This window comes from Pseudophryne corroboree, chromosome 7 (genome assembly GCF_028390025.1).
Source record: "Pseudophryne corroboree isolate aPseCor3 chromosome 7, aPseCor3.hap2, whole genome shotgun sequence".
NCBI lineage: Eukaryota > Metazoa > Chordata > Amphibia > Anura > Myobatrachidae > Pseudophryne > Pseudophryne corroboree.
In genome coordinates this window covers 258,041,788-258,066,619 of record NC_086450.1, presented here as the reverse complement: position 1 = coordinate 258,066,619, position 24,832 = coordinate 258,041,788, and the positions used below count along the sequence as shown (strand labels likewise).

The 24,832-nt window shown below is 49.1% G+C and overlaps 1 protein-coding gene across 4 annotated transcripts in view; it reads left to right on the top strand.

Annotated features, from left to right (window-relative positions):
• WDR75 (WD repeat domain 75) overlaps positions 1 to 24,832 on the top strand; it is a 1,043,598-nt gene that overhangs the window by 37,502 nt on the left and 981,264 nt on the right. For all 4 annotated transcript variants that reach the window (XM_063934110.1, XM_063934109.1, XM_063934108.1 and 1 more), the window contains exon 2: positions 5,148 to 5,277. In XM_063934110.1, the coding sequence (XP_063790180.1) occupies positions 5,248 to 5,277 (30 nt within the window). In that variant the 5' untranslated portion in view covers positions 5,148 to 5,247. The remainder of the gene's footprint in view (positions 1 to 5,147; positions 5,278 to 24,832) is intronic.

Here is a 24,832-nt window from a genome sequence, read left to right as displayed (position 1 = left end):
GGGAGGAATTATTTGGCGTCGGTCTATCGGATCTGGTGGCCACGGCAACTGCCGGAAAATCCACTTTTTTACCTCAGACCCCCTCCCAACAGAAAAAGACACTGTCTTTTCAGCCGCAGTCCTTTCGGTCCTATAAGAACAAGCGGACAAAAGGACAGTCATATCTGCCTCGGGGCAGAGGAAGGGGTAAGAGAGGGCAGCAAGCAGCCCCTGCCCAGGAACAGAAGCCCTCCCAGGGTTCTGCAAAGCCCTCAGCATGACGCTGGGGCCTTACAAGTGGACTCAGGAGCGGTGGGGGGTCGACTCAAGAATTTCAGCGCACAGTGGGCTTGCTCACAGGTGGACCCCTGGATTCTGCAGGTAGTATCTCAGGGTTACAGGTTGGAATTCGAGAAGTCTCCCCCTCGCCGGTTCCTAAAGTCTGCTTTGCCAACGTCTCCCTCAGACAGGGCGACGGTATTGGAAGCCATTCACAAGCTGTTTTCTCAGCAGGTGATAGTCAAGGTACCCCTCCTACAACAGGGAAAGGGGTATTACTCCACGCTATTTGTGGTACCGAAGCCGGACGGCTCGGTAAGACCTATTCTAAATCTGAAATCTTTGAACCTGTACATACAAAAATTCAAGTTCAAGATGGAGTCACTCAGAGCAGTGATAGCGAATCTGGAAGAAGGGGACTTTATGGTGTCCCTGGACATAAAGGATGCTTACCTGCATGTCCCAATTTGCCCTTCACATCAAGGGTACCTCAGATTCGTGGTGCAAAACTGTCATTATCAGTTTCAGACGCTGCCGTTTGGATTGTCCACGGCACCTCGGGTCTTTACCAAGGTAATGGCCGAAATGATGATCCTTCTACGAAGAAGAGGCGTATTAATTATCCCTTACTTGGACGATCTCCTGATAAGGACAAGGTCCAGAGAACAGCTGGAAGACGGAGTAGCACTAACCCAACTAGTGCTGCAACAACACGGGTGGATTCTGAATTTTCCAAAATCTCAGTTGACCCCGACGACACGTCTGCTGTTCCTGGGAATGATTCTGGACACGGTTCAGAAAAAGGTGTTTCTTCCGGAGGAGAAAGCCAGGGAGTTATCCGAACTTGTCAGGAACCTCCTAAAACCAGGGACAGTGTCTGTGCATCAATGCACAAGAGTCCTGGGAAAGATGGTGGCTTCTTACGAAGCGATTCCATTCGGCAGATTCCACGCACGAACTTTTCAGTGGGATCTGCTGGACAAATGGTCCGGATCGTATCTGCAGATGCATCAGCGGATAACCTTATCGCCACGGACAAGGGTGTCTCTTCTGTGGTGGTTGCAGAGTGCTCATCTGTTAGAGGGCCGCAGATTCGGCATACAGGACTGGGTCCTGGTGACCACGGATGCCAGTCTGAGAGGCTGGGGAGCGGTCACACAAGGAAGAAACTTCCAGGGAGTATGGTCAAGCCTGGAGATGTCTCTTCACATAAATATACTGGAGCTAAGAGCGATTTACAATGCTCTAAGTCTGGCAAAACCCCTGCTTCAGGGTCAGCCGGTGTTGATCCAGTCGGACAACATCACGGCAGTCGCCCACGTAAACAGACAGGGCGGCACAAGAAGCAGGACAGCAATGGCAGAAGCTGCAAGGATTCTTCGCTGGGCGGAAGATCATGTGATAGCACTGTCAGCAGTATTCATTCCGGGAGTGGACAACTGGGAAGCAGACTTCCTCAGCAGACACGATCTACACCCGGGAGAGTGGGGACTTCATCCAGAAGTCTTCCACATGATTGTGAACCGTTGGGAAAAACCAATGGTGGATATGATGGCGTCCCGCCTCAACAAAAAACTGGACAGGTATTGCGCCAGGTCAAGAGATCCTCAGGCAATAGCTGTGGACGCTCTGGTAACACCGTGGGTGTTCCAGTCAGTGTATGTGTTCCCTCCTCTGCCTCTCATACCAAAAGTACTGAGAATTATACGGCAAAAGGGAGTAAGAACGATACTAGTGGCTCCGGATTGGCCAAGAAGAACTTGGTACCCGGAACTTCAAGAGATGCTCACGGAGGATCCGTGGCCTCTACCTCTAAGACGGGACCTGTTTCAGCAGGGACCGTGTCTATTCCAAGACTTACCGCGGCTGCGTTTGACGGCATGGCGGTTGAACGCCGAATTCTAAAGGAAAAAGGCATTCCGGAAGAGGTCATTCCTACACTGGTAAAAGCCAGGAAGGAGGTGACTGCACAACATTATCACCGCATTTTGGAGAAAATATGTTGCGTGGTGTGAGGCCAGGAAGGCCCCCACGGAGGAATTTCAACTGGGTCGATTCCTACATTTCCTGCAAACAGGATTGTCTATGGGCCTCAAATTGGGGTCCATTAAGGTTCAAATTTCGGCCCTGTCGATTTTCTTCCAGAAAGAATTGGCTTCAGTTCCTGAAGTCCAGACTTTTGTAAAAGGAGTACTACATATACAGCCCCCGGTTGTGCCCCCAGTGGCACCGTGGGATCTTAATGTAGTCTTGAATTTTCTCAAATCCCATTGGTTTGAGCCGCTCAAATCGGTGGAGCTGAAGTATCTTACATGGATAGTAACCATGCTACTGGCCCTGGCTTCAGCCAGGAGAGTATCAGAATTGGCGGCTTTATCATATAAGAGCCCATATCTGATTTTCCATACGGACAGGGCAGAACTGCGGACGCGTCCTCATTTTCTGCCTAAGGTGGTGTCAGCGTTTCACCTGAACCAGCCTATTGTGGTGCCTGCGGCTACTAACGAGTTGGAGGATTCCAAGTTGTTGGACGTGGTCCAGGCATTGAAAATATATATTTCAAGAACGGCGGGAGTCAGAAAGTCTGACTCACTGCTTATATTGTATGCACCCAACAAGATGGGTGCTCCTGCTTCTAAGCAGACGATTGCTCGTTGGATTTGTAACACAATTCAACTTGCACATTCTGTGGCAGGCTTGCCACAACCTAAATCTGTCAAGGCCCATTCCACAAGGAAAGTGGGCTCATCCTGGGCGGCTGCCCGGGGGAGTCTCGGCATTACAACTCTGCCGAGCTGCTACTTGGTCAGGGGCAAACACGTTTGCAAAATTCTACAAATTTGATACCCTGGCTGAGGAGGACCTTGAGTTCTCTCATTCGGTGCTGCAGAGTCATCCGCACTCTCCCGCCCGTTTGGGAGCTTTGGTATAATCCCCATGGTCCTGACGGAGTCCCCAGCATCCACTTAGGACGTTGGAGAAAATAAGAATTTACTTACCGATAATTCTATTTCTCATAGTCCGTAGTGGATGCTGGGCGCCCATCCCAAGTGCGGATTGTCTGCAATACTTGTACATAGTTATTGTTACAAAATAATCGGGTTGTTATTTGTTGTGAGCCGTCTGTTCAGAGGCTCCTACGTTTGTCATACTGTTAACTGGGTTCAGATCACAAGTTATACGGTGTGATTGGTGTGGCTGGTATGAGTCTTACCCGGGGTTCAATATCCTTCCTTATTGTGTACGCTCGTCCGGGCACAGTATCCTAACTGAGGCTTGGAGGAGGGTCATAGGGGGAGGAGCCAGTACACACCACCTAATCCTAAAGCTTTATTTTTGTGCCCTGTCTCCTGCGGAGCCGCTATTCCCCATGGTCCTGACGGAGTCCCCAGCATCCACTACGGACTACGAGAAATAGAATTATCGGTAAGTAAATTCTTATTTTTTATATGTACATTTTTTTAAAAGCAGTATAAAACTTCCGTACATACCATCGCTTTTCATCTCTCTGTGATTATACTTGAAATTCCGTAGCGAAGCACAGGTATTCAGTTAGTGTGTGTAGATAGATAGAGATAGAAAAAGATATTTGGCCCTTACTACATTTGTGGTACTTGCCCCATTGCCCTCCTTAGTACTCTGATCCAGAAGAGTAGAAAGGATATATAAACATGCAGCACTTAGAGACGGTGAGTATAAATAACTCTTCCTTTATGTTAACTTTTCAGTGTTAAAGCATTTTTACCTGAGTGGGGGGGGGATGCAGTGAGCGTGGTGCTGCTGGAAACCCGTCAGCGTGGTGCTGCCGGAAACCCGTCAGCGTGGTGCTGCCGGAAACCAGTCAGCCGTCAGCGTGGTGCTGCCGGAAACCCGTCAGCGGTCATCCCGGCTGTACGTATAGCAGCGGGTTAGGGCAGGTGGGGGTAATGGTTAGGCACTACTGGTGGTAGCTTAGGTTTCGGTACTAAGGATCGAGGGTTAGGGTTAGACTGTGTGTAGGGGGGGTTAGGTTTAGGCACAACCTGGGGCAGATTAGGGTCAGGTTGCGGAAAGGGAGGCTTAGGGGGTAGTCTTAACTCCTCCCTGTCTGGATTGACACTGTTGGGATGCCGGCGGTCATATTATGACCGCCGGCATCCCGTCAGCTGGAAAATCTTACTTAGGGGGACATTTACTAAGCAGTGATAAGAGTGGAGAAGTGAGCCAGTGGAGAAGTTGCCAATGGCAACCAATGAGCAATGAAGTAACATCTACAATTTGCGTACTATAAAATTATACAGAGCTGCTGATTGGTTGATGGGTCATCTTCTCCACTGGCTCACTTCTCCGCTCTTATCACTGCTTAGTAAATGTCCCCCTTAATCACCTGAGAGGATGGCTGCACGTCTAGATGACCTGTGCATTGCCATACTCTCTTTAAACTCACGCTCTGACTTGCCTATATGGTATTTGCCACATGGACATACTAGAGCATAGACAACAAATTTGGTTCTGCAGGTGAGAAAATTATTAGTTTTGATTAAACATCTATATACGATGAACAATCATATTGCTGGTAATCGTATACCCACATGTCACACAGCCAGTGCATTTATGACACCCCTTTCTTGGAGTGTTAAGGAAGCCTGCGCCCTTATTTTTACCAAATTTGGATATATCAATATGGACCAAAAGGTCTCGTAGATTTCTCCCTCATATATTTTATTTTATGGCATATTTACATTTTTAATGGCAATGTTTTAAGTGTATAGTAGCTGTAGTGATACATCACATCTAAATTTTTTTCCTTCAAAGTTAAATTATGCCATTCTCACTGATTAGGTGCAGGGTGCTAGAATGAACACTAGTAGCACATAATCATTTGGTTTGTTTTTCTCTTTCATGGTTAGGTACCTTCTCTGTGTCTCTGGTGACGTCATCAAAGTCTATAGCACTTCCACAGAAGAATGCTTTCATGTACTACATGGTCACAAGGGTTTGGTGACTGGCATGGGCCTTAACCCAAAGAATCCCCTACAGGTAAGTCATATTGCCACGACTAAATGATTTCTCCAAACATTCTGATTGCCATAGAGGTTTTCATTTGGAGAAGTATTTTTGGAACCATGTGTAAAATTCTGCATATGCTTGGTGTTTTGCTCTCGCATCAAGGATCCAACCCTGCTTTTGTTTTACTGGTTGTTTCCTCAATGTGTGGCTATTGAATAACAAGACTGTACTTGTAAAAAAGAAACAAAATAACCCATAGTGTTTGAGTTAAAAGGGAGTGGGGGACCATTGATTTTGTTCTATACCAAAATGATTTGACAAGTTTCACCTCTCTCGCACATACAGTATAGTTTGCGGTCGCACAACTTTCGAAGAAGTTGTTTTTCCTGTGCGTCGTAAAAGTGTTTAGTTCAAAAGCAGAAGAACAATCTTTCTTCATGCTACAGACATTTTACTGGGCAGATTGTAAGTCACATGCACATGTGTTTGAGTGGCACAAAAGGTTTAGGGGTAGATGTATTATGTGTCGATAGAGAAGAAACCGGTATCTGCACTATAAGTGTGGCAGTTACCGGTTCTCCCCATGTATTACTATGGCGGCATTTGCTGAATGACATTGACGCTATGTGGCCGTTATCATCTGCGCTGCTATCTTTAAGCTAACGCGCCAATATGCTGGGCAATGTAGGAACGGTCAGTGACACTGGCCGTACTGATACATCCAGCTATCGATTTCGACAGCTGCAGGTGTCGTTGCCCCATTCACAGCCACTGTAGTTGCATCTGCCAGGCTCCGGGCTGTGTAGGAGATCTTGCGCTGTGGGCTCTGCTGGGGATTGCAGTAGGGGGGCAAACAAGATAATACTTCTTGTTGCTTCCTACTTCACATTGGTAAAGAGGCAAAACAGGAAGCACTTCAGCGGCGCAATGTTCAGCTATAATACATCTCCTCAAGAGTGTCATTTAGCACACAATGCCACAGTAATACATGGGAGATCATGCGCTGATACCACTTCTCCCCCATAATTAATAATACTCCTTTCTCTGACGTCCTAGTGGATGCTGGGAACTCCGAAAGGACCATGGGGAATAGCGGCTCCGCAGGACAGGAGACTGGGCACAACTAAAGAAAGCTTTTAGGTCACCTGGTGTGCACTGGCTCCTCCCACTATGACCCTCCTCCAAGCCTCAGTTAGATTTTGTGCTCGGCCGAGGTTGGATGCACACTAGGGGCTCTCCTGAGCTTCTAGAAAGAAAGTATATAATTAGGTTTTTTATTTTACAGTGAGACCTGCTGGCAACAGGCTCACTGCAGCGAGGGACTAAGGGGAGAAGAAGCGAACGTACCTGCTTGCAGCTAGCTTGGGCTTCTTAGGCTACTGGACACCATTAGCTCCAGAGGGATCGACCGCATGGAACTGGCCTTGGTGTTAGGTCCCGGAGCCTCGCCGCCGTCCCCCTTACAGAGCCAGAAGCAAGAAGAGGTCTGGAAAATCGGCGGCAGAAGACATCAGTCTTCACCAAGGTAGTGCACAGCATTGCAGCTGTGCGCCATTGCTACTCATACACACTTCACACTCCGGTCACTGAGGGTGCAGGGCGCTAGGGGGGGGCGCCCTGAGCAGCAATAAAAACACCTTGGCTGGCAAAAATACCACAATATATAGCCCTAGAGGCCATATATGTGATAATTACCTCTGCCAGAATCCATAAAAAAGCGGGAGAATAGTCAGCGAAAAAGGGGCGGAGCTATCTCCTTCAGCACACTGGCGCCATTTCTCCCTCACAGCTCCGCTGGAAGGAAGCTCCCTGGCTCTCTCCTGCAGTCTACACTACAGAAAAGGGGTAAAAAAGAGAGGGGGGGGGGCACTAAATTTAGGCGCAGTATATATAACAGCAGCTATAGGGGACATAATTCAGTTAGTCCCTGCATTATATAGCGCTCTGGTGTGTGCTGGCATACTCTCACTCTGTCTCCCCAAAGGGCTTTTGTAGGTCCTGTCCTCTGTTAGAGCATTCCCTGTGTGTGTGCGGTGTGTCGGTACGGCTGTGTCGACATGTTTGATGAGGATAATGATGTGGAGGCGGAGCAGATGCCTATAGAAGGGATGTCACCCCCTGCGGGGCAGACACCTGAGTGGATGGACTTATGGAAGGAATTGCGTGCACGTGTCGACTCCTTACACAAAAAATTTGACGAAAATGCGGGACAGCCGGCTTCTCAGCTCGTGCCTGTCCAGGCGTCTCAAATGTCATCGGGGGCTCTAAAACGCCCGCTACCTCAGATGGCAGACGCAGATGTCGACACGGATACTGACACCAGTGTCGACGACGATGAGTCTAGTTTAATGTCCACTAAGGCCATTCGTTGCATGATTGAAGCAATGAAAGAGGTGTTACAAATTTCTGATATAAACCCAGGTACCACTAAAAAAAGTATTATGTTTGGGGAGAAAAAAATACCCGTAGTTTTTCCCCCATCAGAAGAATTAAATGAAGTGTGTGAAGAAGCGTGGGCTTTCCCTGATAAAAGATTGGTAATCTCTAAGAAGTTACTAATGGCGTTCCCTTTCCTGCCAGAGGATAGGTCACGTTGGGAGACACCCCCTAGGGTGGATAAAGCGCTCACACGTTTGTCTAAAAAGTTGGCACTACCGTCTCCGGATACGGCCGCCCTCAAGGAACCTGCTGATAGAAAGCAGGAGGCTATCCTGAAGTCTGTATATATACACTCAGGCATTATACTTAGACCAGCTATTGCGTCAGCATGGATGTGCAGTGCTGCCGCTGCGTGGTCAGATTCCCTGTCAGAAAATATTGACACCCTTGACAGGGACACTATTCTGCTAACCATAGAGCATATAAAAGACTCAGTCTTATACATGAGAGATGCACAGAGGGAGATCTGCCGGCTGGCATCTAAAATAAGTGCATTTTCCATTTCTGCTAGGAGAGGCTTATGGACTCGCCAGTGGACAGGGGATGCAGATTCAAAAAGGCACATGGAAGTTTTGCCTTATAAGGGTGAGGAGTTATTCGGGGATGGTCTCTCGGACCTAGTTTCCACAGCAACTGCTGGGAAGTCAGCATTTTTACCCCATGTTCCCTCACAGCCTAAAAAGGCGCCGTTTTATCAGGTACAGTCCTTTCGGACTCAGAAAAACAGGCGTGGAAAAGGCGGGTCCTTTCTGTCCAGAGGCAGAGGTAGGGGAAAAAGGCTGCAACAAACAGCAGGTTCCCAGGAGCAAAAGTCCTCCCCCGCTGCTTCCAAGTCCGCCGCATGACGGTGGGGCTCCACAGGCGGAGCCAGGTACGGTGGGGGGCCGCCTCCAAAATTTCAGCGATCAGTGGGCTCGCTCACGGGTGGATCCCTGGATCCTGCAAATAGTATCTCGAGGGTACAAACTGGAATTCGAGGCGTCTCCTCCCCACCGGTTCCTAAAATCTGCCTTGCCGACAACTCCCTCAGACAGGGAGGCTGTGCTAGAGGCAATTCACAAGCTGTATTCCCAGCAGGTGATAGTCAAGGTGCCCCTACTTCAACAAGGACGGGGTTACTATTCCACAATGTTTGTGGTACCGAAACCGGACGGTTCGGTGAGACCCATTTTAAATTTGAAATCCTTGAACACATACATAAAAAAATTCAAGTTCAAGATGGAATCGCTGAGGGCGGTTATTGCAAGCCTGGACGAGGGGGATTACATGGTATCCCTGGACATCAAGGATGCTTACCTGCATGTCCCCATTTACTATCCTCACCAGGAGTACCTCAGATTTGTGGTACTGGATTACCATTACCAATTCCAGACGCTGCCGTTTGGACTCTCCACGGCACCGAGGGTGTTTACCAAGGTAATGGCGGAAATGATGATCCTCCTTCGAAGAAAGGGAGTTTTAATTATCCCGTACTTGGACGATCTCCTAATAAAGGCGAGGTCCAGGGATCAGTTGTTGGTGGGAGTAGCACTATCTCAGGAGGTGCTACACCAGCACGGTTGGATTCTGAATATTCCAAAGTCACAGCTGGTTCCGACGACACGTCTACTGTTCCTGGGTATGATTCTGGATACAGTCCAGAAAAAAGTGTTTCTCCCGGAGGAGAAAGCCAAGGAGCTGTCATCTCTAGTCAGAGACCTCCTGAAACCGAAACAGGTATCGGTGCATCACTGCACGCGGGTCCTGAAAAGGTGGTGGCTTCTTACGAAGCAATTCCTTTCGGCAGGTTCCATGCCAGAATCTTTCAGTGGGACCTGTTGGACCAATGGTCCGGATCGCATCTTCAGATGCATCGCCTAATAACCCTGTCTCCAAGGACCAGGGTGTGTCTGCTGTGGTGGCTGCAGAGTGATCATCTTCTAGAGGGCCGCAGATTCGGCATACAGGACTGGGTCCTGGTGACCACGGATGCCAGCCTTCGAGGCTGGGGGGCAGTCACACAGGAAAGAAACTTCCAAGGACTATGGTCGAGTCAGGAGACTTCCCTACACATAAATATTCTGGAACTAAGGGCCATTTACAATGCCCTAAGTCAGGCAAAATACCTGCTTCTACACCAGCCGGTACTGATCCAGTCAGACAACATCACAGCAGTCGCCCATGTAAATCGACAGGGCGGCACAAGAAGCAGGATGGCAATGGCAGAAGCCACAAGGATTCTCCGATGGGCGAAAAATCACGTACTAGCACTGTCAGCAGTGTTCATTCCGGGAGTGGACAACTGGGAAGCAGACTTTCTCAGCAGGCACAACCTCCACCCGGGAGAGTGGGGACTTCATCCAGAAGTCTTCACGCTGATTGTAAATCGATGGGAACGACCACAGGTGGACATGATGGCGTCCCGCCTAAACAAAAAACTAGAGAGATATTGCACCAGGTCAAGGGACCCTCAGGCGATAGCTGTGGACGCTCTAGTGACACCGTGGGTGTACCAGTCGGTTTATGTGTTCCCTCCTCTGCCTCTCATACCAAGGGTACTGAGAATAATAAGAAAACAAGGAGTAAGAACAATACTCGTGGTTCCGGATTGGCCAAGACGAGCGTGGTACTCGGAACTTCAAAAGATGATCTCAGAGGACCCATGGCCTCTGCCGCTCAGACAGGACCTGCTGCAGCAGGGGCCCTGTCTGTTCCAAGACTTACCGCGGCTGCGTTTGACGGCATGGCGGTTGAACGCCGGATCCTGAAGGAAAAGGGCATTCCGGAGGAAGTCATTCCTACGCTGATTAAAGCCAGGAAAGATGTGACTGTACAGCATTATCACCGCATATGGCGGAAATATGTTGCTTGGTGTGAGGCCAAAAAGGCCCCAACAGAGGAATTTCAACTAGGTCGATTTCTGCATTTCCTACAAGCAGGAGTGACTATGGGCCTGAAATTAGGCTCCATTAAGGTACAGATCTCGGCTCTGTCGATTTTCTTCCAGAAAGAACTGGCTTCGCTACCTGAAGTTCAGACGTTTGTGAAAGGAGTGCTGCATATTCAGCCCCCGTTTGTGCCTCCAGTGGCACCTTGGGATCTCAACGTGGTGTTGAGTTTCTTAAAATCACATTGGTTTGAGCCACTTAAAACCGTGGATCTAAAGTATCTCACGTGGAAAGTGGTCATGTTACTGGCCTTGGCTTCAGCCAGGCGTGTGTCAGAATTGGCGGCTTTGTCATGTAAAAGCCCTTATCTGATTTTCCATATGGATAGGGCGGAATTGAGGACTCGTCCCCAGTTTCTCCCTAAGGTGGTATCAGCTCTTCACTTGAACTAACCTATTGTGGTGCCTGCGGCTACTAGCGACTTGGAGGATTCCAAGTTACTGGACGTAGTCAGGGCCTTGAAAATTTATGTTTCCAGGACGGCTAGAGTCAGGAAAACTGACTCGCTATTTATCCTGTATGCACCCAACAAGCTGGGTGCTCCTGCTTCTAAGCAGACTATTGCTCGCTGGATTTGTAGCACAATTCAGCTGGCGCATTCTGCGGCTGGACTGCCGCATCCTAAATCAGTAAAAGCCCATTCCACAAGGAAGGTGGGCTCATCTTGGGCGGCTGCCCGAGGGGTCTCGGCTTTACAACTTTGCCGAGCTGCTACTTGGTCAGGGGCAAACACGTTTGCAAAATTCTACAAATTTGATACCCTGGCTGAGGAGGACCTTGAGTTCTCTCATTCGGTGCTGCAGAGTCATCCGCACTCTCCCGCCCGTTTGGGAGCTTTGGTATAATCCCCATGGTCCTTTCGGAGTTCCCAGCATCCACTAGGACGTCAGAGAAAATAAGATTTTACTCACCGGTAAATCTATTTCTCGTAGTCCGTAGTGGATGCTGGGCGCCCGTCCCAAGTGCGGATTGTCTTTAATACTTGTACATAGTTATTATTAACTAAAGGGTTATTGTTGAGCCATCTGTTGAGAGGCTCAGTTATTTTCATACTGTTAAACTGGGTATAGTATCACAAGTTATACGGTGTGATTGGTGTGGCTGGTAAGAGTCTTACCCGGGATTCAAAATCCTTCCTTATTATGTCAGCTCGTCCGGGCACAGTGTCCTAACTGAGGCTTGGAGGAGGGTCATAGTGGGAGGAGCCAGTGCACACCAGGTGACCTAAAAGCTTTCTTTAGTTGTGCCCAGTCTCCTGTCCTGCGGAGCCGCTATTCCCCATGGTCCTTTCGGAGTTCCCAGCATCCACTACGGACTACGAGAAATAGATTTACCGGTGAGTAAAATCTTATTTTCTGACTATCGTGAGGATGATGAATGTTGGCTTGCACATCAAAAGCAAACTAAGCTGTTGAAAATATTTAGAAAATGTTCAAATTGGCTGTTGACTCAGCATCCGAATGATAGAAGACATTGTAAACATCGACAAAGAAATGGTTAGGCAAGTTTTGCATCAAGATCTTAACGTGACAAAAGTTTGTGCTAAGATGGTACCAAGCTTTCTCATTGCCAAGCAGAAAGTCGAAAGAGAATATGTATAGATGTTTTGGAATAAATTAAACATGGTTCACATTTTTTGTTTTTTCATACGTTCTAGAGGTTGCTGGGGTCCACTTCAGTACCATGGTGTATAGACTGTTCCGCTGGAGCCATGGGAACTCTAAGACTTTTCAAAGGGTGTAAACTGGCTCCTCCTTCTATGCCCCTCCTCCAGACCTGAGTTTTAGAAATGTGTCCAGGCAGACTGGATGCCCTACAGGGGAGCTCTACTGAGTTTCTCTGAAAAGACTTATGTTAGGTTTTTTTATTTTCAGGGAGGACTGCTGGCAACAGTCTCCCTGCTTCGTGGGACTGAGGGGGCAGAAGTAGGAACCAACTTCCTAAATAGTTTCATGGCTCTGCTTCTGGCTGACAGGACATCATTAGCTACTGAAGGGTACTGAACGATAGTTGTACCCAGATGCTCATTCCCACAGCACGCCGTCACCCCCCTTGCAGAGCCAGAAGTCAGAAGATAGGTGGGTGTTAGAAGAGAGATCTTCAATCAAGGTGTCGGCTAAAGGTACTGCGCGGCTGGCGGGAGTGCAGCGCGCCATACTGCCCACACATACACAGGCTTTGCAGGGTGCAGGGGGGGCATGAAACATAAAACTGGTAGAAAAGGGGCATAAGATGCCGAAGCACAGCCCTACACCGCCAGTATAAATATAGTTATCAGACTCTGAGGAGAAACGCGCCATTGCGGGGGCGGAGCTTCCTCAGTCAGCCAGCACACTGCTTAGCGCCATTTTCTCTCTCACCTCAGGCTGCAGAGACAACGCTGGTCCTCCTCCACTACTGAATACAAGTATCAGGGTGCAAAACAGGTGTGGGGGGGGGGGGGGGGCACAGTGAATTTGGTGCTTTATATTGTGTATTTACATTATAAAAAAAAAAAGCACTGCAGGTCAGTGGGCATTTTATGTTTCACAGTCATTGTGTTACTGGCGCTGGGTTTGTGAACTGGCTGCTCTTATCTGTGTCCTTCTGACCGATTTTACTGTGGGTCTGTCCCCTATAAGTCCCGGAGTATCTGTGGTGTGTTTGTGCGTCACATGTCTGAGGCAGGGAGTTCTTTCCCTGAGGGAGCCATTTGAGGGACACAGAGTTGTAATGTGGTGGCGCTGCCGGCACACCATGAGCCTGAATGGGTGAAAAAAATATGTGATAGTGTGAATCATATCAGTTGGAGATTAGATAAGTCTGAGTCTCATGCAGAAAGCTGGAGAAAATCAGTGGAAGATGTGATTTTTCAGAGTTCTGCTTTCTCATCCGCAGGCGACCTCTCTGGGTCACATAACAGACCGTTTGCAAACATTGTACATACTTATACTGACACGGACTCTGATTCCTGTGTCGACGATAGTAATTCCAGGGAAATAGATCCTAAATTGGCAAAAAGCATACAATATATGATTGTTGCTATAAAGGAGGTCTTAGAAGTTACGGAAGCCCCTACTGTACCTCAGGAGAAGGCTTTTTTCTATAAGGAAAATAAATGTAAGGTAACTTTCCCTCCCTCCCACGAGCTAAAATAAGAATTTACTCACCGGTAATTCTATTTCTCGTAGTCCGTAGTGGATGCTGGGTACTCCGTAAGGACCATGGGGTATAGACGGGCTCCGCAGGAGACTGATCACTCTTAAAAGAAAGATTAGGTACTATATCTGGTGTGCACTGGCTCCTCCCTCTATGCCCCTCCTCCAGACCTCAGTTAGGGAAACTGTGCCCGGAAGAGCTGACATTACTAGGAAAGGATTTGGAATCCAGGGTAAGACTCATACCAGCCACACCAATCACACCGTACAACTTGTGATAACTATACCCAGTTAACCGTATGAATAACAAATGAGCCTCATTAACAGATGGCTCATAACAAAACCCTTTAGTTAAGCAATAACTATATACACGTATTGCAGAGAGTCCGCACTTGGGACGGGCTCCCAGCATCCACTACGGACTACGAGAAATAGAATTACCGGTGAGTAAATTCTGATTTTCTCTGACGTTCTAGTGGATGCTGGGTACTCCGTAAGGACCATGGGGACTATACCAAAGCTCCCAAACGGGCGGGAGAGTGTGGATGACTCTGCAGCACCGAATGAGCAAACTCAAGGTCCTCCTCAGCCAGGGTATCAAACTTGTAGAATTTAGCAAATGTGTTTGAACCCGACCAAGTAGCAGCTCGGCAAAGTTGTAAAGCCGAGACCCCTCGGGCAGCCGCCCAAGAAGAGCCCACTTTCCTTGTGGAATGGGCTTTTACTGATTTAGGATGCGGCAGTCCAGCTGCAGAATGTGCAAGTTGAATCATGCTACAGATCCAGCGAGCAATCGTCTGCTTTGAAGCAGGAGCACCCAGCTTGTTGGGTGCATGCAGGATAAATAGCGAGTCAGTTTTCCTGACTCCAGCTGTCCTGGAAACATAGATTTTCAGGGCCCGGACTACGTCCAGCAACTTGGAATCCTCCAAGTCACGAGTAGCCGCAGGCACCACAATAGGTTGGTTCAAATGAAAAGCTGATACCACCTTAGGGAGAAACTGGGGACGAGTCCTCAATTCTGCCCTGTCCATATGGAAAATCAGATATGGGCTTTTACACGACAAAGCTGCCAATTCTGACACGCCTGGCCGAAGCCAAGGCCAATAGCATGACCACTTTCCACGTGAGATATTTTAGCTCCACGGTTTTAAGTGGCTCAAACCAATGTGATTTTAGGAAATCCAACACAACGTTGAGATCCCAAGGTGCCACTGGAGGCACAAAAGGGGGCTGAATATGGAGCACTCCCTTAACAAACGTTTGAACTTCAGGCAGTGAAGCCAGTTCTTTTTGAATGAAAATAGGCAGGGCCGAAATCTGGACTTTCATGGTACCCAATTTAAGGCCCATAGTCACTCCTGACTGTAGGAAGTGCAAAAATCGACCCAGCTGAAATTCCTCCGTTGGGGCCTTTTTGGCCTCACACCAAGCAACATATTTCTCTAACGTCCTAAGTGGATGCTGGGGACTCCGTAAGGACCATGGGGAATAGCGGCTCCGCAGGAGACTGGGCACATCTAAAGAAAGCTTTAGGACTATCTGGTGTGCACTGGCTCCTCCCCCTATGACCCTCCTCCAAGCCTCAGTTAGATCTCTGTGCCCGAACGAGAAGGGTGCACACTAGGGGCTCTCCTGAGCTTCTTAGTGAAAGTTTTAGTTTAGGTTTTTTATTTTCGGTGAGACCTGCTGGCAACAGGCTCACTGCATCGAGGGACTAAGGGGAGAAGAAGCGAACTCACCTGCGTGCAGAGTGGATTGGGCTTCTTAGGCTACTGGACATTAGCTCCAGAGGGACGATCACAGGCCCAGCTTGGATGGGTCCCAGAGCCGCGCCGCCGGCCCCTTTACAGAGCCAGAAGGCAGAAGAGGTCCGGAAAATCGGCGGCCGAAGACGTCCTGTCTTCAACAAGGTAGCGCACAGCACTGCAGCTGTGCGCCATTGCTCTCAGCACACTTCACACTCCGGTCACTGAGGGTGCAGGGTGCTGGGGGGGGCGCCCTGAGACGCAATAATAAACACCTTGGATGGCAAAAAATGCATCACATATAGCTCCTGAGCTATATGGATGCATTTAACCCCTGCCAAAATGCATAAAAAAACGGGAGATAAGGCCGCCGATAAGGGGGCGGAGCCTATCTCCTCAGCACACTGGCGCCATTTTCCCTCACAGCTCCGTTGGAGGGAAGCTCCCTGGCTCTCCCCTGCAGTCACTACACTACAGAAAGGGTTAAAAAAGAGAGGGGGGCACAAATTAGGCGCAGTATTAACTATACAGCAGCTATAAGGGGAAAAACACTTATATAAGGTTATCCCTGTATATATATAGCGCTCTGGTGTGTGCTGGCAAACTCTCCCTCTGTCTCCCCAAAGGGCTAGTGGGGTCCTGTCCTCTATCAGAGCATTCCCTGTGTGTGTGCTGTATGTCGGTACTTTTCTGTCGACATGTATGAGGAGAAAAATGATGTGGAGACGGAGCAGATTGCCTGTAATAGTGATGTCACCCCCTAGGAGGTCGACACCTGAGTGGATGAACTGTTGGAAGAAATTACGTGACAGTGTCAGCTCTGTATAAAAGACAGTGGTTGACATGAGACAGCCGGCTACTCAGCTTGTGCCTGTCCAGACGTCTCATAGGCCGTCAGGGGCTATAAAGCGCCCGTTACCTCAGATGGCAGATATAGACGCCGACACGGATACTGACTCCAGTGTCGACGGTGAAGAGACAAATGTGACTTCCAGTAGGGCCACACGTTACATGATTGAGGCAATGAAAAATGTTTTACACATTTCTGATAATACGAGTACCACCAAAAAAAGGGGTATTATGTTCGGTGAGGAAAAACTACCTGTAGTTTTCCTGAATCTGAGAAATTAAATGAGGTGTGTGATGATGCGTGGGTTTCCCCCGATAACAACTGATAATTTCTAAAATGTTATTGGCATTATATCCTTTCCCGCCAGAGGTTAGGGTGCGTTGGGAAACACCCCCTAGGGTGGATAAAGCGCTCACACGCTTGTAAGGGCTCTATCCTCTCCTGAGATGGCCACCCTTAAGGATCCTGCTGATAGAAAGCAGGAGGGTATCCTAAAATGTATTTACACACATACTGGTGTTATACTGCGACCAGCAATCGCCTCAGCCTGGATGTGCAGTGCTGGGTTGGCGTGGTCGGATTCCCTGACTGAAAATATTGATACCCTAGATAGGGACAGTTTATTTTTGCCTATAGAGCATTTGAAAGATGCATTTCTATATATGCGTGATGCACAGCGGAATATTTGCCGACTGGCATCAAGTTTAAGTGCGTTGTCCATTTCTACCAGTAGAGGGTTATGGACACGTCAGTGGTCAGGTGATGCGTATTCCAAACGGCATTTGGAAGTATTGCCTTATTAAGGGGATGAGTTATTTGGGGTCGGTCTTTCAGACCTGGTGGCCACGGCAACAGCTGGGAAATCCACGTTTGTACCCCAGGTCGCCTCTCAACATGAGAAGACGCCGTATTATCAGGCGCAGTCTTTTCGTGGATAAGCGGGCAAAAGGTTCCTCATTTCTGCCCCGTGACAGAGGGAGAGGAAAAAGGCTGCAGAAATCAGCCAGTTCCCAGGAACAGAAACCCTCTCCCGCCTCTGCCAAGCCCTCAGTATACGCTGGGGCTTTACAAGCAGAATCAGGCACGGTGGGGGGCCCGTCTCATTGAATTTCAGCGCGCAGTGGGCTCACTCGCAAGTAGACCCCTGGATCCTTCAGGTGATATCTCAGGGGTACAAATTAGAATTCGAGACGTCTCCCCCTCGCCGTTTCCTAAAGTCGGCTTTACCGATGTCTCCTTCTGACAGGGAGACAGTTTTGGAAGCCATTCACAAGCTGTATTCCCAGCAGGTGATAATCAAGATACCCCTCCTGCAACAGGGAACGGGGTATTATTCCACACTGTTGTGGTACCGAAGCCGGACGGCTCGGTGAGACCGATTCTAAATCTAAAATCTTTGAACACTTACATACAGAGGTTCAAATTCAAGATTGAGTCACTCAGAGCAGTGATTGCGAACCTGGAAGAAGGGGACTACATGTGTCTCGGGACATCAAGGATGCTTACCTTCATGTCAAAATTTACCCTTCTCACCAAGGGTACCTCAGGTTTATGGTACAGAACTGTCACTATCAGTTCAGACGCTGCCGTATGGATGGTCCGCGGCACCCCGGGTCTTTACCAAGGTAATGGCCGAAATGAAGATATTCCTTCAAAGGAAGGGAATTTTAGTTATCCCTTACTTGGACAATTCCCTGATAAGGGTAAGATCCAGGGAACAGTTGGAGGTCGGTGTAGCACTATCTCAGGTAGTGTTGCTGCAGCACGGTTGGATTCTCAATATTCCAAAATCGCAGCTGGTTCCGACGACTTGTCTTCTGTTCCTAGGGATGATCCTGGACACAGTCCAGAAAAAGGTGTTTCTCCCGGAGGAGAAAGCCAGGGAGTTATCCGAGCTAGTCAGGAACCTCCTAAAACCGAGCCAAATGCACAAGGGTTCTGGGTAAAATGATGGCTTCCTACGAAGCAATCCCATTCGGCAGATTCCACGCAAGAACTTTCCAGTGGGACCTGTTGGACAAATGGTCCGGGTCGCATCTTCAGATGCATCAGCGGATAACCCTGTCACCAAGGACAAGGGTGTCCCTCCTGTGGTGGTTGCAGAGTGCTCATCTTCTAGAGGGCCGCAGATTCGGCATTCAGGACTGGGTCCTGGTAACCACGGATGCCAGCCTGCGAGGCTGGGGAGCAGTCACACAGGGAAGGAATATCCAGGACTTATGGTCAAGCCTGGAGACATCACTTCACATAAATATCCTGAAGCTAAGGGACATTTACAATGCTCTAAGCTTAGCAAGACCTCTGCTTCAAGGTCAGCCGGTGTTGATCCAGTCGGACAACATCACGGCAGTCACCCACGTAAACAGACAGGGTGGCACAAGAAGCAGGAGGGCAAGGGCAGAAGCTGCAAGGATTCTTCGCTGGGCGGAAAATCATGTGATAGCACTGTCAGCAGTATTCATTCCGGGAGTGGACAACTGGGAAGCAGACTTCCTCAGCACGACCTCCACCCGGGAGAGTGGGGACTTCACCCAGAAGTCTTCCACATGATTATAAACCGTTGGGAAAAACTCGACAGGTATTGCGCCAGGTCCAGGGACCCTCAGGCAATAGCTGTAGACGCTCTGGTAACACCGTGGGTGTACCAGTCAGGGTATGTGTTCCCTCCTCTGCCTCTCATACCCAAGGTACTGAGATTGATAAGATGGTGAGGAGTAAGCACTATATTCGTGGCTCCGGATTGGCCAAGAAGGACTTGGTAACCGGAACTTCAAGAGATGCTCACGGAGGATCCGTGGCCTCTACCTCTAAGAAGGGACCTGCTCCAGCAAGGACCCTGTCTGTTCCAAGACTTACCGCGGCTGCGTTTGACGGCATGGCGGTTGAACGCCGGATCCTGAAGGAAAAAGGGCATTCCGGATGAAGTCATCCCTATCCTGATCAAAGCCAGGAAGGATGTAACCGCAAAAACATTATCACCGCAATTGGCGAAAATATGTTGCGTGGTGCGAGGCCAGTAAGGCCCGACGGTGGAAATTCAACTGGGTCGATTCCTACATTTCCTGCAAGCAGGAGTGTCTATGGGCCTGAAATTGGGGTCCATTAAGGTTCAAATTTCGGCCCTGTCAATTTTCTTCCAAAAAGAACTAGCTTCAGTCCTTGAAGTTCAGACGTTTGTAAAAGGGGTACTGCATATACAGCCTCCTTTTGTGCCTCCAGTGGCACTTTGGGATCTCAATGTAGTTTTGGGTTCCAAAAGTCACATTGGTTTGAACCACTTAAATCTGTGGAGTTAAAATATCTCACATGGAAAGTGGTCATGCTGTTGGCCCTGGCCTGGGCCAGGCGCGTGTCAGAATTGGCGGCTTTATCCTGAAAAACCCTTATCTGATGTTCCATTCGGACAGGGCGAAATTGAGGACTCGTCCTCAGTTTCTCCCTAAGGTGGTTTCAGCGTTTCACCTGAACCAACCTATTTGTGGTGCCTGCGGCTACTAGGGACTTGGAGGACTCCAAGTTGCTAGACGTTGCTAGACGTTGTCAGGGCCCTGAAAATATGTTTCCAGGAGGGCTGGAGTCAGGAAATCTGACTCGCTGTTTATCCTGTATGCACCCAACAAGCTGGGTGCTCCTGCTTCAAAGCAGACTATTGCTCGTTGGATTTGTAGTACAGTTCAGCTTGCACATTCTGTGGCAGGCCTGCCACAGCCAAAAATCTGTAAATGCCCACTCCACAAGGAAGGTGGGCTCATCTTGGGCGGCTGCCCGAGGGGTCTCGGCTTTACAACTTTGCCGAGCAGCTACTTGGTCAGGAGCAAATACGTTTGTAAAATTCTACAAAAATGGATATCCTGGCTGAGGAGGACCTGGAGTTCTCTCATTTGGTGCTGCAGAGTCATCCGCACTCTCCCGCCCGTTTGGGAGCTTTGGTATAATCCCCATGGTTCTTACGGAGTCCCCAGCATCCACTTAGGACGTTAGAGAAAATAAGAATTTACTTACCGATAATTCTATTTCTCATAGTCCGTAGTGGATGCTGGGCGCCCATCCCAAGTGCGGATTGTCTGCAATACTTGTACATAGTTATTGTTACAAAAATCGGGTTATTATTGTTGTGAGCCATCTTTCAGAGGCTCCTCTGTTATCATGCTGTTAACTGGGTTCAGATCACAGGTTATACGGTGTGATTGGTGTGGCTGGTATGAGTCTTACCCGGAATTCAAAATCCTTCCTTATTGTGTACGCTCGTCCGGGCACAGTATCCTAACTGAGGCTTGGAGGAGGGTCATAGGGGGAGGAGCCAGTGCACACCAGATAGTCCTAAAGCTTTCTTTAGATGTGCCCAGTCTCCTGCGGAGCCGCTATTCCCCATGGTCCTTACGGAGTCCCCAGCATCCACTACGGACTATGAGAAATAGAATTATCGGTAAGTAAATTCTTATTTTTCGCCATATGCGGTTAATATGTTTTGCTGTCACATCCTTCCTAGCTTTTATCAGAGTAGGAATGACTTCATCCGGAATGCCCTTTTCCTTTAGGATCCGGCGTTCAACCGCCATGCCGTCAAACGCAGCCGCGGTAAGTCTTGGAACAGACAGGGCCCCTGCTGTAGCAGGTCCTGTCTGAGCGGCAGAGGCCATGGGTCCTCTGAGATAATTTCCTGAAGTTCTGGGTTCCAAGTTCTTCTTCGCCAATCCGGAACAATGAGTATAGTTCTTACTCCCCTTTCTCTAACGTCCTAGTGGATGCTGGGGACTCCGTCAGGACCATGGGGATTAGCGGCTCCGCAGGAGACAGGGCACAAAAATAAAGCTTTAGGATCAGGTGGTGTGCACTGGCTCCTCCCCCTATGACCCTCCTCCAAGCCCCAGTTAGGTTTTTGTGCCCGTCCGAGCAGGGTGCAATCTAGGTGGCTCTCCTAAAGAGCTGCTTAGAAAAAGTTTTTAGGTTTTTTATTTTCAGTGAGTCCTGCTGGCAACAGGCTCACTGCATCGAGGGACTTAGGGGAGAGAAGTCAACTCACCTGCGTGCAGGATGGATTGGCTTCTTAGGCTACTGGACACCATTAGCTCCAGAGGGATCGAACACAGGCCCAGCCATGGAGTCCGGTCCCGGAGCCGCGCCGCCGACCCCCCTTGCAGATGCCGAAGATGGAAGAGGTCCAGAAGCAGGCGGCAGAAGACTTTTCAGTCTTCCTGAGGTAGCGCACAGCACTGCAGCTGTGCGCCATTGTTGTCAGCACACTTCACACAGCGGTCACGGAGGGTGCTGGGCGCTGGGGGGGCGCCCTGGGCAGCAATGTATAATACCTTTTTATGGCTAAAAAATACATCACATATAGCCCTTGAGGCTATATGGATGTATTTAACCCCTGCCAGATCTCACAAACTCCGGAGAAGAGCCCGCCGAAATAGGGGGCGGGGCTTATTCTCCTCAGCACACAGCGCCATTTTCCTGCTCAGCTCCGCTGTGAGGAAGGCTCCCAGGACTCTACCCTGCACTGCACTACAGAAACAGGGTAAAACAGAGAGGGGGGGCACTTTTTTTGGCGATATTACTATATTTAAGCTGCTACAAGGATACAACACTTATATAGGGTTGTTCCCATATATATTATAGCGCTTGGGTGTGTGCTGGCAAACTCTCCCTCTGTCTCCCCAAAGGGCTAGTGGGGTCCTGTCTTCAATAGAGCATTCCCTGTGTGTCTGCTGTGTGTCGGTACGTGTATGTCGACATGTATGAGGACGATGTTGGTGTGGACGCAGAGCAATTGCCGGTAATGGTGATGTCACCCCCCAGGGAGTCGACACCGGAATGGATGGCTTTGTTTATGGAATTACGTGATAATGTCAGCACATTACAAAAATCAGTTGACGACATGAGACGGCCGGAAAACCAGTTAGTACCTGCTCAGGCGTCTCAGACACCGTCAGGGGCTGTAAAACGCCCTTTACCTCAGTCGGTCGACACAGACCCAGACACGGACACTGAATCTAGTGTCGACGGTGAAGAAACAAACATATTTTCCAGTAGGGCCACACGTTATATGATCACGGCAATGAAGGAGGCTTTGCATATCTCTGATACTACAAGTACCACAAAAAGGGGTATTATGTGGGGGGTGAAAAAACTACCTGTAGTTTTTCCTGAATCAGAGGAATTAAATGATGTATGTGATGAAGCGTGGGTTAACCCAGATAGAAAAGTGCTAATTTCAAAAAAGTTATTGGCATTATACCCTTTCCCGCCAGAGGTTAGGGCGCGCTGGGAAACACCCCCTAAGGTGGATAAGGCGCTCACACGCTTATCAAAACAAGTGGCGTTACCGTCTCCTGATACGGCCGCCCTCAAGGATCCAGCTGATAGGAGGCTGGGAACTACCCTAAAATGTATATACACACATACTGGTGTTATACTGCGACCAGCCATCGCCTCAGCCTGGATGTGCAGTGCTGGGGTGGTCTGGTCGGATTCCCTGACTGAAAATATTGATACCCTGGATAGGGACAGTATTTTACGGACTTTAGAGCAATTAAAGGATGCTTTTCTTTATATGCGAGATGCTCAGAGGGATATTTGCACTCTGGCATCGAGAGTAAGTGCGATGTCCATATCTGCCAGAAGAAGTTTATGGACACGACAGTGGTCAGGTGATGCGGATTCCAAACGGCATATGGAAGTATTGCCGTATAAAGGGGAGGAATTATTTGGCGTCGGTCTATCGGATTTGGTGGCCACGGCAACTGCCGGGAAATCCACCTTTTTACCTCAGACCCCCTCCCAACAGAAAAAGACACCGTCTTTTCAGCCGCAGTCCTTTCGGTCCTATAAGAAGCGGGCAAAAGGACAGTCATATCTGCCCCGAGGCAGAGGAAAGGGTAAGAGAGGGCAGCAAGCAGCTCCTTCCCAGGAACAGAAGCCCTCCGCGGGTTCTGCAAAGCCCTCATCATGACGCTGGGGCTTTACAAGCGGACTCAGGAACGGTGGGGGGTCGACTCAAGAATTTCAGCGCGCAGTGGGCTTGCTCACAGGTGGACCCCTGGATCCTGCAGGTAGTATCTCAGGGTTACAGGTTGGAATTCGAGAAGTCTCCCCCTCGCCGGTTCCTAAAGTCTGCTTTGCCAACGTCTCCCTCAGACAGGGCGACGGTATTGGAAGCCATTCACAAGCTGTTTTCTCAGCAGGTGATAGTCAAGGTACCCCTCCTACAACAGGAAAAGGGGTATTACTCCACGCTATTTGTGGTACCGAAGCCGGACGGCTCGGTAAGACCTATTCTAAATCTGAAATCTTTGAACCTGTACATACAAAAATTCAAGTTCAAGATGGAATCACTCAGAGCAGTGATAGCGAATCTGGAAGAAGGGGACTTTATGGTGTCCCTGGACATAAAAGATGCTTACCTGCATGTCCCAATTTGCCCTTCACATCAAGGGTACCTCAGGTTCGTGGTGCAAAACTGTCATTATCAGTTTCAGACGCTGCCGTTTGGATTGTCCACGGCACCTCGGGTCTTTACCAAGGTAATGGCCGAAATGATGATTCTTCTGCGAAGAAGAGGCGTATTAATTATCCCTTACTTGGACGATCTCCTGATAAGGGCAAGGTCCAGAGAACAGCTGGAGGACGGAGTAGCACTAACCCAAGTAGTGCTGCAACAACACGGGTGGATTCTGAATTTTCCAAAATCTCAGTTGACCCCGACAACACGTCTGCTGTTCCTGGGAATGATTCTGGACACGGTTCAGAAAAAGGTGTTTCTTCCGGAGGAGAAAGCCAAGGAGTTATCCGAACTTGTCAGGAACCTCCTAAAACCAGGAAAAGTGTCTGTGCATCAATGCACAAGAGTCCTGGGAAAGATGGTGGCTTCTTACGAAGCAATCCCATTCGGCAGATTCCACGCACGAACTTTTCAGTGGGATCTGCTGGACAAATGGTCCGGATCGCATCTGCAGATGCATCAGCGGATAACCTTATCGCCACGGACAAGGGTGTCTCTTCTGTGGTGGTTGCAGAGTGCTCATCTGTTAGAAGGCCGCAGATTCGGCATACAGGACTGGGTCCTGGTGACCACGGATGCCAGTCTGAGAGGCTGGGGAGCGGTCACACAGGGAAGAAACCTCCAGGGAGTATGGTCAAGCCTGGAGATGTCTCTTCACATAAATATACTGGAGCTAAGAGCGATTTACAATGCTCTAAGCCTGGCAAAACCCCTGCTTCAGGGTCAGCCGGTGTTGATCCAGTCGGACAACATCACGGCAGTCGCCCACGTAAACAGACAGAGCGGCACAAGAAGCAGGAGAGCAATGGCAGAAGCTGCAAGGATTCTTCGCTGGGCGGAAGATCATGTGATAGCACTGTCAGCAGTGTTCATTCCGGGAGTGGACAACTGGGAAGCAGACTTCATCAGCAGACACGATCTACACCCGGGAGAGTGGGGACTTCATCCAGAAGTCTTCCACATGATTGTGAACCGTTGGGAAA